The sequence below is a fragment of the Cupressus sempervirens genome, chromosome 3 (assembly GCF_028749045.1).
Source record: "Cupressus sempervirens isolate cs-2001-9-10 chromosome 3, ASM2874904v1, whole genome shotgun sequence".
NCBI classification, from domain to species: domain Eukaryota; kingdom Viridiplantae; phylum Streptophyta; class Pinopsida; order Cupressales; family Cupressaceae; genus Cupressus; species Cupressus sempervirens.
This window is the reverse complement of record NC_143120.1, coordinates 944,871,641-944,887,998: the sequence shown is the minus strand read 5'-3', so window position 1 is coordinate 944,887,998 and position 16,358 is coordinate 944,871,641. Positions and strand designations below refer to the sequence as shown.

The 16,358-nt window shown below is 35.9% G+C and overlaps 1 protein-coding gene across 2 annotated transcripts in view; it reads right to left on the bottom strand.

The window, feature by feature from the left end:
- Positions 1–16,358, bottom strand: part of LOC149569860 (serine/arginine-rich splicing factor) — a 79,951-nt gene that overhangs the window by 53,457 nt on the left and 10,136 nt on the right. For both annotated transcript variants that reach the window (XM_089822576.1, XM_089822575.1), the window contains exon 2: positions 10,034–11,065. In XM_089822576.1, coding sequence (XP_089678702.1) covers positions 10,034–11,014 — 981 coding nt within the window. In that variant the 5' untranslated portion in view covers positions 11,015–11,065. The remainder of the gene's footprint in view (positions 1–10,033; positions 11,066–16,358) is intronic.

Genomic DNA, 16,358 nt, shown 5'->3' with positions numbered 1-16,358 from the left:
CTATTCCCTCCCGGGCCAAACCCATCCACATGCCATAGTGCCCTGCATTGGGAAGGAAGCTGTGTTTTTCTATTTCTCTAGCATTTCTCTATTCAAGTCTGCACAACTACATCGCTTTCTCTTACAAACTGCTCAGCATGTTTTTACCTATGGTGTCATGATTTTTGAAGTTTTCTTAACATCAAGATTTTCATATCATGACTGATGTTGTGGATTTTATTATTTTAAACTAAAAGTTTATGGCTTCAGTATACAATTGTTTCATTTAGAAACATTGTCTTGTAATCTCTTATATATATATATATATATATATATATACATACATATATATATATATATATATATATATATATATATACATATATATATGTATAAATCCATGCACATCTTATATATATATATATATATATATATATATATATAGAGAGAGAGAGAGAGAGAGAGATAAAAATCCATGCACATCTTATATATATATATAAAGAGAGAGAGAGAGATCCATGCACATCTAAGGGGACATCCTAGAAATCTGTTGCATCTTCAACATGAAGCAAAGTATTTTTTTCTAAAATGAATTCATTGTCTTCTAGTTTCTCGTATTAATACAGGAAGGGCTTCAGCTTTTCCTCACATTGTTGACCAATCCATATGCAACAGTAGAAGGAACCCATTCTTGTCTCCAAATAGCCAGAAGCATAGATAAAATAGATTGGGAGATATACTATCACTCTCATTGAGAGTCAAAACCAAAATACTATTCATCGTTGAAATGACCTCTATATAATGGTAATCCCTTCATCATTACCAAGAAATGATGAAAACTATCGTAGATCAAATCTTGCAAACCCCCAAGTCTGACAATTGGTTACCCACTCTGATTTTTTCAAAGCTTTTTAATATTGCAACCCTGCTTGAACAATGAACATTATCGATGTCATCAAGTCTTAAAAACCAATTATAATCAAGTGCAATATCTCCTCCATTGATGTCATGAGGAACTTGAAGTGTCGAAATTCACATAATCAAACTTAGGCATGAAATAAACATTAGTCTAATCTCATTATCTGATAGCCTCAATAACTTGTGTTGCTTTCAAGAAGTCTCAATAGGAGCAAGAACTAGCTGCAATGAATTCAAAGGTGACAGCTTCACTGTGTTCAAGTATCCTTCTAATTCATGTAGGGTATTGATAACAACATCCATTGGTTGATGTTGAAGCCTAGGCTTGTTACTTGCTTCATGTAGTGCTTTTACCAACCGCTATCCATACTATGATGTCATGCTTCAGTTCCAACCCTGAACCTTCTGAACAGGCTGGCAAAATCACCAGCTCTAATACCATTGAAATATCCCTAAGCAATTTACAGCAAATTGCAAGAACGTTTAACCTGAAATTTGACAATAAACTAATGTAATTTAAATCAATTGGAAATTTGAATGCATCACAACTATATAGGAGAATGAAAACATGTTTTTCCCAAATAGTTAAACAAGGTAAGTTTACTGATGTTTGCACCTGGTCATCTAACAATATGTCTGCATTGGGAGTTGCAGAGGAGAGTCTTGAATCTTGATATGTTTGGATGAAGCAAGCCCAAAAGTTTTTGAGACCTGTTATATTGAAGTTCAATATTGCTGATTCCTTGCTTGCCATGGTAGCTACCCTGACACTCCTGGGGGATAAACTCATCGGTTTGGATAAATAATGCAGTTCTCTGTTGCCAAATAGGCACTATAAATTGTACTCACTAAGCACACATCAGGCCTGCTGCGATCTTGTTGAGGGCTCAACAAACTGGTGAATGTAACAGTTGTTGCCTAGATACATGGACTACATAAGGCTCTTCCACTTACGCTTCGCAGTTCAAACTTCCAATGATTACGCTATATCCAAATTGACCCCCAACATTGTCTTGTTGTTGTTCTTGTAAGGGGCTGTGTTGATGCGAGTTTTGTATCACTTACATAACATATTAGTAATTGGATATTCGATACGAAGTATCAAACATACAATTCCTCTCTTGAAAAGTTATTGCTCATGGGATATGAGAATAACTCCAATGTTCCTTACTCTTGTGGATGCTCAGTTTATCGATGTGATTTGCTAGTAATCACGTAGGCGGCCTTATGTTGTTCATTCAAGGATGACTTGGACTTTGGTGGAATGATGGAGATGATGATAGATTTGTGGAATATGCGGGTGGCAGATAATGTTGATGGTGGTGATGATGGAGGATATGTCTGCCAATGATGATGTTGATGGAAAAGTGATGGTGGTGGAGGGTGAATGGGTGTGTTCTGATACTTGACTTACTTCTCTAGCTTTCTTTCTAAACTTCGACTACTCAACTACTCACTTTTCTACTCCTCTTATTAATGGAAGGTTAGCAAATGGACGGGGATCGAACCTAATGAAAGCTGACCAGCAGCCTCACTTCCATAGGTGCAATGATTCAAAAGAATAATAAACTAGTTTACCACACAAAGCTTCCCAACCAGCCGCTAGGATGCTAGTGGTATAGTATTGATCCCTATCAAACATCTACTAATGCTACCATGCAACTATCCATCTACTTTACTCTTGCTTAAACAACTTGAAATGAAATTTGCTTCAACAACTTGACAAGAAATCTAACTATGTGGAAGTAGAAAACATGCAATAACACCCAATGTTCTTAATCACCATGCAAGTCACAACAATGAAAAAGAGAGCGATTTTGGTATTATCTTAGCAACAATTTCTCCAACACCTTACAAATGAGAGCAAATGGCTTTATATAGGGGCCAAAAATACAATGGATGGTGGAGATCAAAACAAGATCAACGATCCAAATTGGATCCTCAAAACCCTAATTAGGGTTGCCACCCCATCGACCAATGAGAAGCCACCACCTCATCAATGGACCAATGAAAAAAGTCTAAAAGTGGCAACCAATGAGAAGGCACCAAAATGGTGGCCAATCAGAAATAGAAACTTGTCCTATTCTAAAAGAAAGAGAAATTGCCACTTGGGCTTACATCAAATGATCTTATAACATAAATCTTCCCTTTTCTTTCATTTTCTGAGCTAAGACAATGAACTTAGCTAGCCTTTTGTTAACTTCTTCCATAGGAGGACAAAGTGTGCTTCGCCCTAAGTTTCGCTAACTTCAACATACTATTTGTTGCTTGTAGTATCTTTTCATGATCCTTCTCATGCATTTTTGCAAATCCAATAAAAGCATTGAGAGAGGAAAGGGTGTCCAAATGCTTCTTCTTGACAACAACCTTTTCTAACTCACCCAACCTCAATCCAAAATCTGTCTCATTGATATTCTCTTCTCCAGTATCCTCAAAATCAAGTGCCATCCCAACATCGCTCATCATGGTTGAAATGGAAGTGTCAACGCTTGGACTATGATGTACAACCGCCTTCTGTATCTTCTTTGCCAAGGGGAATTGTCCTTCCTTTAGTCTGTCCTCCATCCGTATCATGTCTATTGTACCGATATTGGTGTCGGTTATTCGCTTCATTTTCGAGAAGGAAGTTGTTTTGGGCATCATATCCTCTTTGTTTTTCTTAGTGTTTGTCTGCTTGAGATTCTTACTTGCAGTAACATCCTCCAACTCGTCGCCCTATTACGGGATGATAAAGTGGTGGACCAGAAGGCTAGCAGAACCAAGGGAAGCAATCCTTAGACTAGAACAAAAGAAGGATGTCAACTTAAGGAACCCTTTCAACTCTAAATGATTAAAATTCACCTTAACCAATAGCCGGACAATGACTTTTCGGATTTAGGATCAGACCTTGAGAATTTCAAATCCATTTGCAAACCAGAAATTTATCATGTAATTCACCTTCAAATAAAATCGCCCAACCTAGGGCAAAAATCACAGCTCCTTGCAAAAAATCAGAATTTGCAAAAAAAATTGCCAACACCATGAAAAATCTATCTTTCAACCAAAAATCGCCCAAGACAAGGGCCAAATCTGCCCTCAAGAAAAATCGCCAATGGAAGGGAAATCTGCCCTCAAAACCAAAATCGCCAAAAATGGAGAAAAAAAACTGCCTTGCAAGGAAAATCGCCCAACACCAAAAGCTGCTTCAAGAAGGAAATTTGCCCAAGAAAGAAGAAAATCTGCCAAACACCAAATCTGCCTTTGCCAAAAAATCACCCACAAGCAAGGAGGAGAAGATGAGAAGTGAGGAATGAAGAGGAAGGGGCTTCCTCTTATAGCAAACTCCACAAACTTTCCCTAGCTGGCCGACTTGGACTTGGAGGGGAGAAAAAACAAAAATTAATTCAAAATTATGGCCCACAATTACATACTTGGCTAAAATTTAATTTTGCCAAAATGAAAATTGCCTTTTAAAATTGCCAATTTGTTCTAAATTGCAAAAAGAAATTAAATGGTGCCTTGGGGGTGTTAAATATTTCCATTTAATGAGAATTTAGTAATTAATATGTCATTAAAATTGGATTTTGGCTAACCAAAAGCCATTTTTTCAATATTAAATTACCAATTTCACTAAAGGCAAAAGTTTTCAAGGCAATTTAATCCATTTAAAGCCAAATTTTGCAATTTTAATTCAAATCGATTTTGCTAAGCAATTTTAGCATTTTAACACATAAATTTTTCTCTAAAGTCTAAAATTGATTTTGCAATTTGATTTCATCATCACAAAAATTAATCTTTTTCACCAAAAATAATTAAGATTTTCCAAAAGACCAAATTTAACAAAATTTTCATTTCTTGAAAATTACTCAAGTTTTTACAATTATATCCAAATTTTCAAACAAAACGTCTAACTACAAAATTACAATTTTATCCTACCAAATGTTGCCTATTGAATTTTGTCCGGCCTAAGGATGAAATTGGCGGCTCTGGAAAATCAAGTTAAAAAACCAGGTGAAAATAAATCTAACCTCTCCCACTGGCCTAAAGGTGTCCAAGGCTCAAAATTTTCAAAACTCAAAAAAAACTTTTGGACAACTTCAAAAAAACTATTGCTGAGGCGATTAAAAAAAAGGGGGGGTCCCAAAATTTGGGTGATGGTATGAAAACCTCACAACAGGTTGTTGATCCATATAAGGGGAAGGGCTGCACTTGGATGCAGTATTCAGGGTCCAAGAAGCATGAAATGTTTTCTTAGGTAGCATTTCGAGATATGGTCAATTTATACCGTGGAATGAGCCGCAAGCCAGAAGCTATTATGGGTGAATAAGCGTAACCCAACCATTCAAAGATGGACATTCTACAACGATTGCTTTTGTTCACAAGGCGAAGTGTCATGGTGGAGAAATCCAAGGAGGCAAAAAACAGAATTCAGTAAGCGCAAGGTTCACAGGGCAATCGTCCCATTGAAGGGATTCACGGAAACTTGGATGCTGTCATTCTTTCTATATTTGGAATTTTTGTCAAAGGAAGAGCTTTCTCTTCTCTCTTATTGTGTTTGCATATGCGATTTTTTCTTATGTATTTTGGCCATTTAGTTGTTTTGATGTCATGGCTCTTAGTCTTGGCTCTAGACGTATGTATTAAATTTCATTCTCTTGGGTTATATATGTTGGAGGTGTTGTCCATTCTATAAGAATGTCAGGAGTTTATCTTCCATTGTTTTCTAATGCTATATGGCCAGAGCACCAATGTTGCAAGGCTTAAATTGAGAATCTCTAGTTGTTGACATTTGAGAATAGGATGAGAAAGTGATCGATCTTTCAAATCTATACTTCAATCCATTGAAAAGAGGCTCTTTCGTCAAATATGATCCAAGCATGGTGTGTGTTGGGTGCTTCAATCTGATGGAAATTTGGCGAGCATCATAAATTGGTAGTATTGCTACTTTCCACCCATTGGGTATGAAGTTTGTACATGACTATATTCAGGCAAAGGCATTTTTCATGTATGTGAATTTGATGGAGAGTCAATATGCTATCATCACTACTTGGAAATCGCATATGGTCATCTCAATCGTTACCGTGGCAACAATTCATTATAATTCTTTTGGCTTCATCGGGTCTTGGTAACAATTTTTATTCCCCCCTTTGATTTGAAGAATTAAAAGTTTAAATTGTTGGTTTTAAAGACTTCTTCTGGTCAAGAAATTTAGAACTGAACAGAAGTGATTTCTCGACCTCTTAGTAGGATTTAATTTTGTTAAAAGATTAATAAAAAAGATTGTATTCTAAAGATTTCAGTAGGTAAATTTCACTCTGGTTTTTGGAGGAGGATCAACAATTTGTTGGATGGTTTAGGAAAGCTTGACCTTATACATGGCCACCATGGGTGCACATTGATCATTGTCTCATGCAAGATTGTGTCAAGTCGACACTTTGATTGCATTCTTCAACTACAAAGTGGGACTTTGTTGTTAAATAGTATTGCATGGAGTTGAAGAGATAAGTAGTACTATGATGTTTATATTATATTCTTATAATTGTATTGATGCTATGAAATTTACAATAGCTATTGAGGCATCATTATGAACCTCTTTGTGTATTTGTGTTTATTGAGATTAGACCACAAAGAGATGACTATTTATGATTATATTACTTGAAAAGAGATTATGCCTAGCATTGATAGTTGATTTTAATAATCTCTCTTGGTTGCAGAATGCAACAAGATGAGGATTATAGCTCTAGAGGGAGACGTTGAGCTTGAGAGGGAGATTTTAACTTCAAAAGGATGCTTAATAATTAAGAGGGAGTACTTATAGAATCCCCATCACTCTCGTAGGTGCTTGTGATGCTTGTGATATTTATAAAATTTGAGACTTAAATGGAATCAAGTCGTAGTTTGTTATTGCCTAGTTTATTCTTGTGTGAATAAATGAGATTGTAAGATCAGCTATGATAACTCTTTCACTATGCGATAGTGAACATCATGTTGAGAGAGTTCATGATGTCATCACATTGAGAGATTCCGTGATGGGAGTTGGATGTCATATTGAGAGATTCCATGACAATTCACATTGAGAGAATCTATGAATAAAGGCGTAGATGTGAGTCTTACAAATCTGTTCATATTGAGTGATTCCATGAATATGAGTAATTGTTATAGGTTTTCATGTTGAGTGATTCCATGAATATGAGTAATTGTTATAGGTTTTCATGTTGAGTGATTCCATGAATATGACTCATTGTTACAGGTTTTGATGTTGAGTTATTATTTTTTGAATTCGTGCAATCAGAATTTATCACTAATATTTTTTGGTTGCAGCTTTGTGTGACTGTTCAGCTAAAGATCTCTCTCTTGCTAAGAGGGAGTGTTAAAGTTTGTAGCTGTGATAGAGATCTTTATATCTCGACATTTGGACATTATTACCGTTATTGTCATCTTCAGCTGAAAAAGACACTTAAGTTTAATTTGTAATATTAGATGTAAATGACGTGTCATTCACATGCATTGAGGTGTGAATATTCGAAGAGTCATAATTAATTATAGAAGTTTTGAGAATCTCAAGAGACCTTCGGTTATAATGTGAAGAGTCTCTCCTATTGTTATATATTCGCATCAAGTAAAGGATATTGTACACTGAACTTTTATGATCAATAAAATGATATTTTTGTTGTATGGCTGGGTTTTTCCCTTCATTCTAGAAGGGTTTTCCCAGGATACTTCTGCTGTTTATTGTTTCAGTTTTGACTCTTGCTCATTGTTGTTTATCTTCTTTTATTTCTGGGCTCAAAACTTAACATCTTATTCCCGACATTTCAATCTCCCTTGGTTTATCTTGTGTAATGAATTACTGCAGGGATCAATCACTCTGCTCCAACCATAAATTTGGAAACTTCCCTTACAGCAGGCACTTATCGCAACAACTTAATGGATATCAAATCAGAAAAACTGAATGTGATTAATTATCACCCTCTATGTAATAACTGTCAATCACTAGGTCATTGAATCTTTGGATGCTGTCGTATGTTGCCCACAAGTTTAGAGAACATGCCATTGTATCATTGTGTACTGCCTAGGATCTTATGAGGCAGAGATAATCTCAAACCAATACAGATGATTTGAGAAATCAACAATTCCTATTCACCTTTACCCTAGCTCGAAACCATTGAGCTTTGTATTTGCAGAGGTTGATTGAGATCCCTCAGCTAGTTTGCTCGGTTCTGATCAAGTTTGCATGCATCAAGGGATGGGCACCCTATAGTGTTCGATAGAGATATAGTTTCTCACTGAAAAATTATCACAGAACCCATATGATTATGAATAGTTTGAGACTTCACCACCTAGAGATGCTCCATAATGATTGGCAACAACTGACAGATTCAAATCGCCTTTACTGAGTTAGTCTTGTGTAATGAATTACTGCAGGGATCAATCACTCTGCTCCAACCATAAATTTGGAAACTTCCCCTACAGCAGGCACTTATTGCGACAACCTAATGGATATCAAATCAGAAAAACTGAATGTGATTAATTATCACCCTCTATGTAATAACTGTCAAAGGAATACAATCACTAGGTCATTGAATCTTTGGATGCTGTCGTATGTTGCTCAAACATGCCATTGTATCATTGTGTGCTGCCTAGGATCTTATGAGGCAGCGATAATCTCAAACCGATACAGATGATTTGAGAAATCAACAATTCCTATTCACCTTTACCCTAGCTCGAAACCATTGAGCTTTGTATTTGCAGAGGTTGATTGAGATCCCTCAGCTAGTTTGCTCGGTTCTGATCAAGTTTGCATGCATCAAGGGATGGGCACCCTATAGTGTTCGATAGAGATATAGTTTCTCACTGAAAAATTATCACAGAACCCGTATGATTATGAATAGTTTGAGACTTCACCACCTAGAGGTGCTCCATAATGATTGGCAACAACTGACAGATTCAAATTGCCTTTACTGAGTTAGTCTGCAGCAGCTCAAAGATGGCATAATGGACAATCTTGGTCCAATTCAAACAATACAACCCTGTGTCAATAAAAAGCTTAGGTCCACAGGAATGAGGTAGTGGCACTTTTATGTGATTTGTTCTTCCTTGATTGACCTACAACCAATATTGATAACAAATATGCAATGGATACCCAACTGCAATCATCTTAGATACTTGACCCTTCTATGTCAGATCTTTGATGCTCTTTGGATTCACAAATTTGTCTCCAACTGGAGACTTCATGAATTTGCCAAAATCTATAGCACACTAGGATGGGTGATAATCCACACCAAAATTGCTTACATCCTTCAACTCCAAGCTTCTGGTAGAAAGAAGAATTCCTCAAAACTTCCCTGCTCATTTGCTTCCTCAAGCTTTCCTTTTTTACTACTTTGATAGAACCTTTCCCTCCAGAATATTTAATTTTCAATTGGGCCCTTAGTCAGGAAAAACATTAAACTGGTCCTAATTAATGTTATACGTTTAAATTTGCTAGGCCCCCTATTAATAAAATAACTTAATTCCCTTATCAATAGGAGGGGACATTACAACAGACAATCATAATTTGTAGATATTTGTAAGAGCTTAAAGACTACAGGTAGAGATGAAATGCAATTTAGAATGATAAAATGAACAATCGGTAACACCCAAGGCAGAGATATGCAGGACTAATATTTTAGGATACGAGAATTTTTAAGAACCCTGTGTATGTACAGTAACCAGTTACTCTAAGCTACAAGATCATCTTCCTCCATCATTTAAACTTTACCAAATGAGCATCAACATCATCAAACCAGTACTTAGAATTCCTTACTGTATTAGATACACAATCTGGAATCAAAATTGTAAGTATTTTAATTGCAAAAGCTGCTCGTCAGGATCAGATATAGCCAGCAACTGGTGCATACTCAACACAGCCATACCACATCTATTTAACATAAGAAAGTCAATACAAATATATATATAGTCATCATGTACAACTGCACATGATAATTGTCACTCTTCTGGCCCACCTGTAACAAGAAATTGTATGCAACTAAATGCTTTCACATGTTAGACACTATAAAAAGGTAACATTTTCTATGACTGATTAAAATATTCAACACTTGATAATAAAGAAAATAATACAAATAGTAAAAAACATTGTAATCAGAAGGACATTTACCATGGAATCAAAACCATTTATTAGCTTTGAATAATCAACAGTCTGAGCTTTTTCTTTAAGACAACTAGCATTGCTCTTCAATGTTGTTTCCTTCCCATTCTGCCTGCCCAAAAACTTTGCATCTTCTATCTTTCTGTTTCTCTGAGGAAGGCATTCCTCTCTTGTTCTTTGTTGCCTAGGAGATAAGCTTTTATTTCGTTTCCTCGTTCTCTCCTTAGAGTGATCCCTTCGAGAAGCAGGTGACCTACTCCTGCCTCTCCCCCTCCTCCGTGAGTTGTATAGTGGACTCTTACCCTCATCCTCGGACCCACTGAAGGAGATACTTCGCTCTCTTCTCTTTTTTCTTCGGTAGTTGTTATTATGTGTCTGACTGCTACTACTCGTACTAGATGATCGATGCCTAACTCTTCTATGACGTTGATGATTCCTACTTCTATCAGAGGAGGTACTTCTGTTTCTATTGCTGCGTGAATAGCTTCTTTGATGACTTCTTTTACCGCTGTGTTTGGAAGACCTCCCTGCAGACCTTGACCTGTGTCTTCTATGCTTGTCATATGGGCTCCGTGAATGACAATCTCTGTGTCTTGAATATTTTGCATCTCTTTCATGTGATTTTTCATTTATCCTTTGTGGTGACAAACTCCTTGATCTATCTCTTTCACCATTTTCAGATGATCTGCCTTCGTGCCTTGAATGCTGACTCTTGGCAACATCCCTTCCCTTGTGTTTGTCCAGGACATTTTGACCTCTTCTGTTGAGCTTTTCTCTAATATTTTCGATCTTGATTTCTTTGCCCATTGAATCTGCCTTGCCAGGGCTTGCTGCCTTCACGAAATTACTCAAAGAAGATGGAGTGTTGCCTTTACTAGGGGGTCCCTGAGAAGACTGGCTTGAAAACCCAAGACCTTGTTTAAATCTGGCTGCACCCCCACCTTTGCGTGCCAGTTCATCATAATAAGCAACTGCTTTATCCTCCTCCATGCTAAAATCAAAACTGATGTAGCTTTATAGTGAGACAGAATTTAACAAAACCTGCAATCATGATAAAGTATTTAAAATATAAACAGAAAAAAGTTACAAACCCCACGAGCTGAAATGTGTGCTTAATAACAACATGAAAGAGCATAAATGTCAAAATCCAAGCTCAAACCATATGATATAGAAGAGAAAAAAATGGGTTCAACATCCACGCAAGGCTGTTTGTCGTTTCACATCAGCCAACAAATCATAACAGTGAACTGATCCAAAATGGGGACACATGAGAACAATAAATGAACTGCAGATAGAAGATACACAAAATTTTCTCAATTCAGATAGATCTGATGACAACTAAAAGTCTATAACTCAATCAGTGTTACACACACACCAAAGGCCTCTAAATAGAGGATAAATCGATATATCTGTTACACAAACACCAAAGGCCTCTAAATAGAGGATAAATCCATATATCAGTTGCTGCCATACATTAACACCAAATATTGCAGAAAGAAAATACTCGAGTCCTAAATAAGAGTGGTTAATTGATCTTGCACTTAAAACTACACTTAATATTAACAAGTCACGCTGAGCACAAATAATCTAAATGTAAAGTGTTAACCATTTCCCCCTACTTTAGGAGGAAAGTTCTGCACAAAAGTCAATAAGATAAATTTAGTTTGTGAAGAAAAGCTCTAACTAGGAAATTCGTATTTCATCTTCCAGGAGGAAGATGAAAATGTTGTATCATTTTCCAGACTCTGCAATATCCTCCATGAGAGAATCATAAACTCTTGAACTCTTCAATAGTAATACAACAAGATTAAAGGTGGCTACAAAACTTGTTGCCTTATCCATGTGGCAAAAATTCCAAGTTGGGAAGGTCAGAAATTCCTCATTGGTATATCCGATACTGTCACTTACAAAGATGTGAAGGTGCTTGTGTTTAAGTATTTTCCTACTTGCTTCAAAAAGCATCACTGTATCTTCCCTGCCATCAAACAATTATTAATGCAATCTAAAGTTTTCAGAAAAAATCAAGCACTTAGTATACATAAAGTATTGCTTTTGCAGACAGGGCAACTAGAAGGCTTATACACAATGTGACCTGCATGTTTTGATTATTGATTGGTTCAGTTTCCACGTTTAATCTCACCTATGGAAGTGTTATCTGGTTAGTGTACCAAAGATGATCCTCTAAATAGATCAACAGAGTCTTCTACAAACTAGGATTGAAAAAGGTACTTAAGGGCCCATTTGGTTGCAGGCATAGGAATTGGGAATTAGAAGAGAAAATTTGAATGGGAATGGAAATGGGGAATGAGAATGCGAAATTATAATCCAATCCCATTTATCTCTTGTTTGGTTGCACAAACTTGAATTGAAGATTGAAGGTTCGAACCCCATCAAATTTTATGAATGAAAAAGAAAAAACATAATTTATAGAGGGTTTCATCTTCTCACGTGCTTATTTTTAACAAATTCATGGCGTTTGCAAAAAGAATCTGAAGCAAAAAACACTAAAACAGGTGAATCCAAATCCCCAAATCGAGCAATCGAATCGCGCTGCTGAGCGATTCGTTGGCCACTGTGCGCTGGTCTTCCGTGAGTAGAATCCAAGGAATATATATATTTTTTCAGTATCATCAGTTTGAAAATGGCCATGATTTTTCATTTTGGGGAGCTCCACAAGAAGTTATAATGAAGCGGATCTGAAAACATTTTCAAATAAGAAAAATTCAAAATGGGAATGGGAATAGCAATTCCAATTACAAGTATTTTGGAGAATGGACAAATGCTCATTTTGGGGCAAAATGGGAATACGTATTCCTATTCCCAATTCCGATTTGACGCACCAAACAGAGAATTAAAAATGAATTCTAATTTTCTATTCCTATTATGATTGTATTCCAGCAACCAAACGGGCCCTAAGTGCATTAGACAACATCACTGTTATGTTGTAGATTATAGCTGTGAGAGATCTCTGTACCTGTGTTGACTTGCTCAGAGAGTTCATTTCTTGGTGGTTCCTTTCACCTCTTTATCAGGTGTCTCTCTGGCATTGTGATTCAAGCTCCTTCATGCCTTCTCCTGTCATTGTGCAGCTTAAGTTTTCCTTTTGTGGCTGGAGTATATTTCATATGTTCATACATTCATGCTGACTAAGCATCATTGAAGTGTAATCAACTGTGTCGGGAGTTTATGTTTATGCTTACCTTTGCTTGTACCAGCTTTGTTGAGATGTGGTGCTGGTGCCTACTCATGTTCATCGGTGATTATTTATGGTCTCATAAGGTTTTAATATTAATGCCACATCGTTCTCTTTGTAACCGTTAATGCTTGAGTATGGATGTGCTGCTTCAGCTATGTCCTCTCTTATGTTCTCTTGTTGCTATGAGAATATTATCAGTGTGAGCTATTGGTGTAGGTGACTACAGTTAGAAGAGCTACTTACTTTGGCAGTTCTGAGTGTGCCAATCATTGTTTGTCATCTGCAATCACGGCAATTAATATTTGGTAATCCATTTGCAGTATCAGGAATTCAGATTAGTTATCAAAGGAAGTTTGGTACTGACTGCTGTCAGTGAGAATTGAGTACTGTCGGTAGTATTATCACATGTGAACATATATTGAGAATATATCTGTGAAGATATCTCTGTGTATTGTGTAGTAATACTTAGTTGTACCAAGTGTATATGTGAGTATTGTTGAAGTTTGTAACTGTGATGGATATCTTTATCTCTGATAAAAATATGTTTGTTATGACCGTTACGGTCATCTTCAGCTGAAAGAGATATTTGTGATTATATTTAAGTTAATATTATGCAGAACACGTGTCATACGTCATGCAAAGGGGCATGTGTAAGGGAATGTATAGAAATTTGAAGGGTCTTATTTTTGGGACTCAAAGAGACCTTCGTGTGTAAGATGAAGAGTCTTATGCAATCTATTTAGATGATTGCTTGGTATATTGTAATTCGATTGAGTGAAAACCTTGTGCTTGAACATTTTATGATCAATAAAACAGATATTTTGTTGGTGTGGCTTCCCTTCAAGTGAAAGGGTTCCCTTCAAGTGAAAGGGTTTCCCAGGATAAATGCATTGTGTCTTCTATTTATTATTTCTGCTCTTTTATTTCTGTTTATCTCTATTTCTGGGCTAAAACATTAACAAGTATCACATTTATATTGTGTATTGTCTTATTGCTTCGATCAGTGTGTGATTGTTCAGTTGTTTATCTGATTCATTGTGATTGTAATCAGTTGGTTTTAGAAATCTGTGAGACTGAAATATTATTTTGATAAGAGAAAAGTCAAGCTTATTGATTGACTGGTTGAAGACTTGAAACATAAGCAAGAATACTTGTATTTATCTTTGAGATATAAATAATGGATCTATCTTTTGGGAGTGGCTGGGTTTTTCCCTGGAGTAGGAGGGTTTTCCCAGGGTAAATAATGGTGTCATCAGTTCGTAAGCTTCTCTTGATTCTCTATATTGCTTTCATATTATTCTGGTTCAGAACATTAACATGTTAGATAAGCATACACCTTTGTTCTCTTCAAACGATGTCACTTAAGGATTATGCTCTGTTTGATTGGCCAATCACCCTGATAGTATCTACCAAAGAGCAGATCAAAGCACATAGGAATGACAACAGGGTGATCTGAAATGAATCATGAAAGTTTTCTAAGTTTAACTTACCAAGTCATTAGCTTCTAACCTTTGTCAAAATGACTGTGTAGCTTAAAATACTCACAAGACACTACTCATTCAATGTTTCTCAACAAGAAAAGAGTACACAGGGTTATGCAGGGGACTGCGGAGGACTGCAGAAGATCCTGAGACAATCCAGAAGCCATTAAGTCATCACAGGTCAAATGATGAGGTTTATCAAATATGTCCACTGAGCTCAAAAGTAAAAAATATTCGCCTTAATCCTACTTATTAAATTTTGTTAGTGAAATAGGATCTGTAACTTGTAATAGCACTTGTGGAATTTTTATGTGTTTTGCAAGTTACTATTCCAATGAATATATATATGATATAAAGAGGCATGCCTCTTGAAGAGACATGTCTCTTTAATATATTAACTTACATTAGTTATAGTTATAACACAATAATATACTCTCAATATATTATAATGAAATATATATATATATATATCACTCTTAATATAAGTTAATTATTCCATATATAACATTGTCATATATTATATATCTCATATATATAAAATATAATCTATCCGACAGAATTATAACATTAACACTCCTTAATGAAGAAGGATAAAACACATAGATATTACACCATAGGTAATATTTCAAAAATAATACATATAGGAAATCTTTGATCAGAAGATTTCTAGAATATGATATCATGTAAGTATTGGTCTATCAGAATATCAACATATGATATTCACCAATTACTATTTGATATCATATTTGGTAACATGAGCATTGGCCTATCAGAATATCAATCAAATGACATTCACCAAATACTCTGAGTAATGGCCTATCAGAACATCAACTAAATGATATCCACCAAGTACTCAATGTGGTAATGGCCTATCAGAATATCAAGGCAAGATATACACCATGTACCAAAAAATATATCTATACAAGCAACTTGTAGATAATCAAATTAATGATATCAACCACCTAGTTGTTGATTTATAAGATAAAGTCTTTACATGAAACAATTTCGCAAAAATGAATCATGCTACAAGTTATTGTAAGGACGTCACTTTACAACAACTTCTCCTAATACAAGTGATAATCATTTGGAAGTCATCACTTCTTCATGATGTACACAAGGGACAGGCTCATACATGTATGACATCAAAAGTTCACATGAAGTCTCCATGAATACTATCATGTGGTGTTGTCACAACATTCACCATAAGCATATCAGAGAATAAGGTTTCTCCCTCTTAGTTTGATATCAACTTTTCTGACCTCTTAGCACAAGGTTCTCTCCGATGAAGTATCAGACTTCCTCTGAATCTGTTATCATCCTTCTAATCTCTTGGTAGCAAGTCATGTCATGCTTCCCTAGTTCAATGGGTATCCTGATAGCATAAAGCCTTCCAGCCTACATACATGAGACTTTATCCCATGAATCATAGTCTTTTAGCTATTATAGTTTCTGACTAGTGTTGAATCCATCAACAAGGTCTACTCCTTCTGAACCAATATCGTCAAAAGTTTGATTTAAGCATTTTTTTATTTTCTGCTCCCTCTCTTTTTCCAAGGTTGCCTCTAATGAACTATCAGACTCCCTCTCATAATTTCACTTATCAAGGATATTTGCTTCAAGAAACTCACATTATCCAACCTAATCATCAAATGATTCA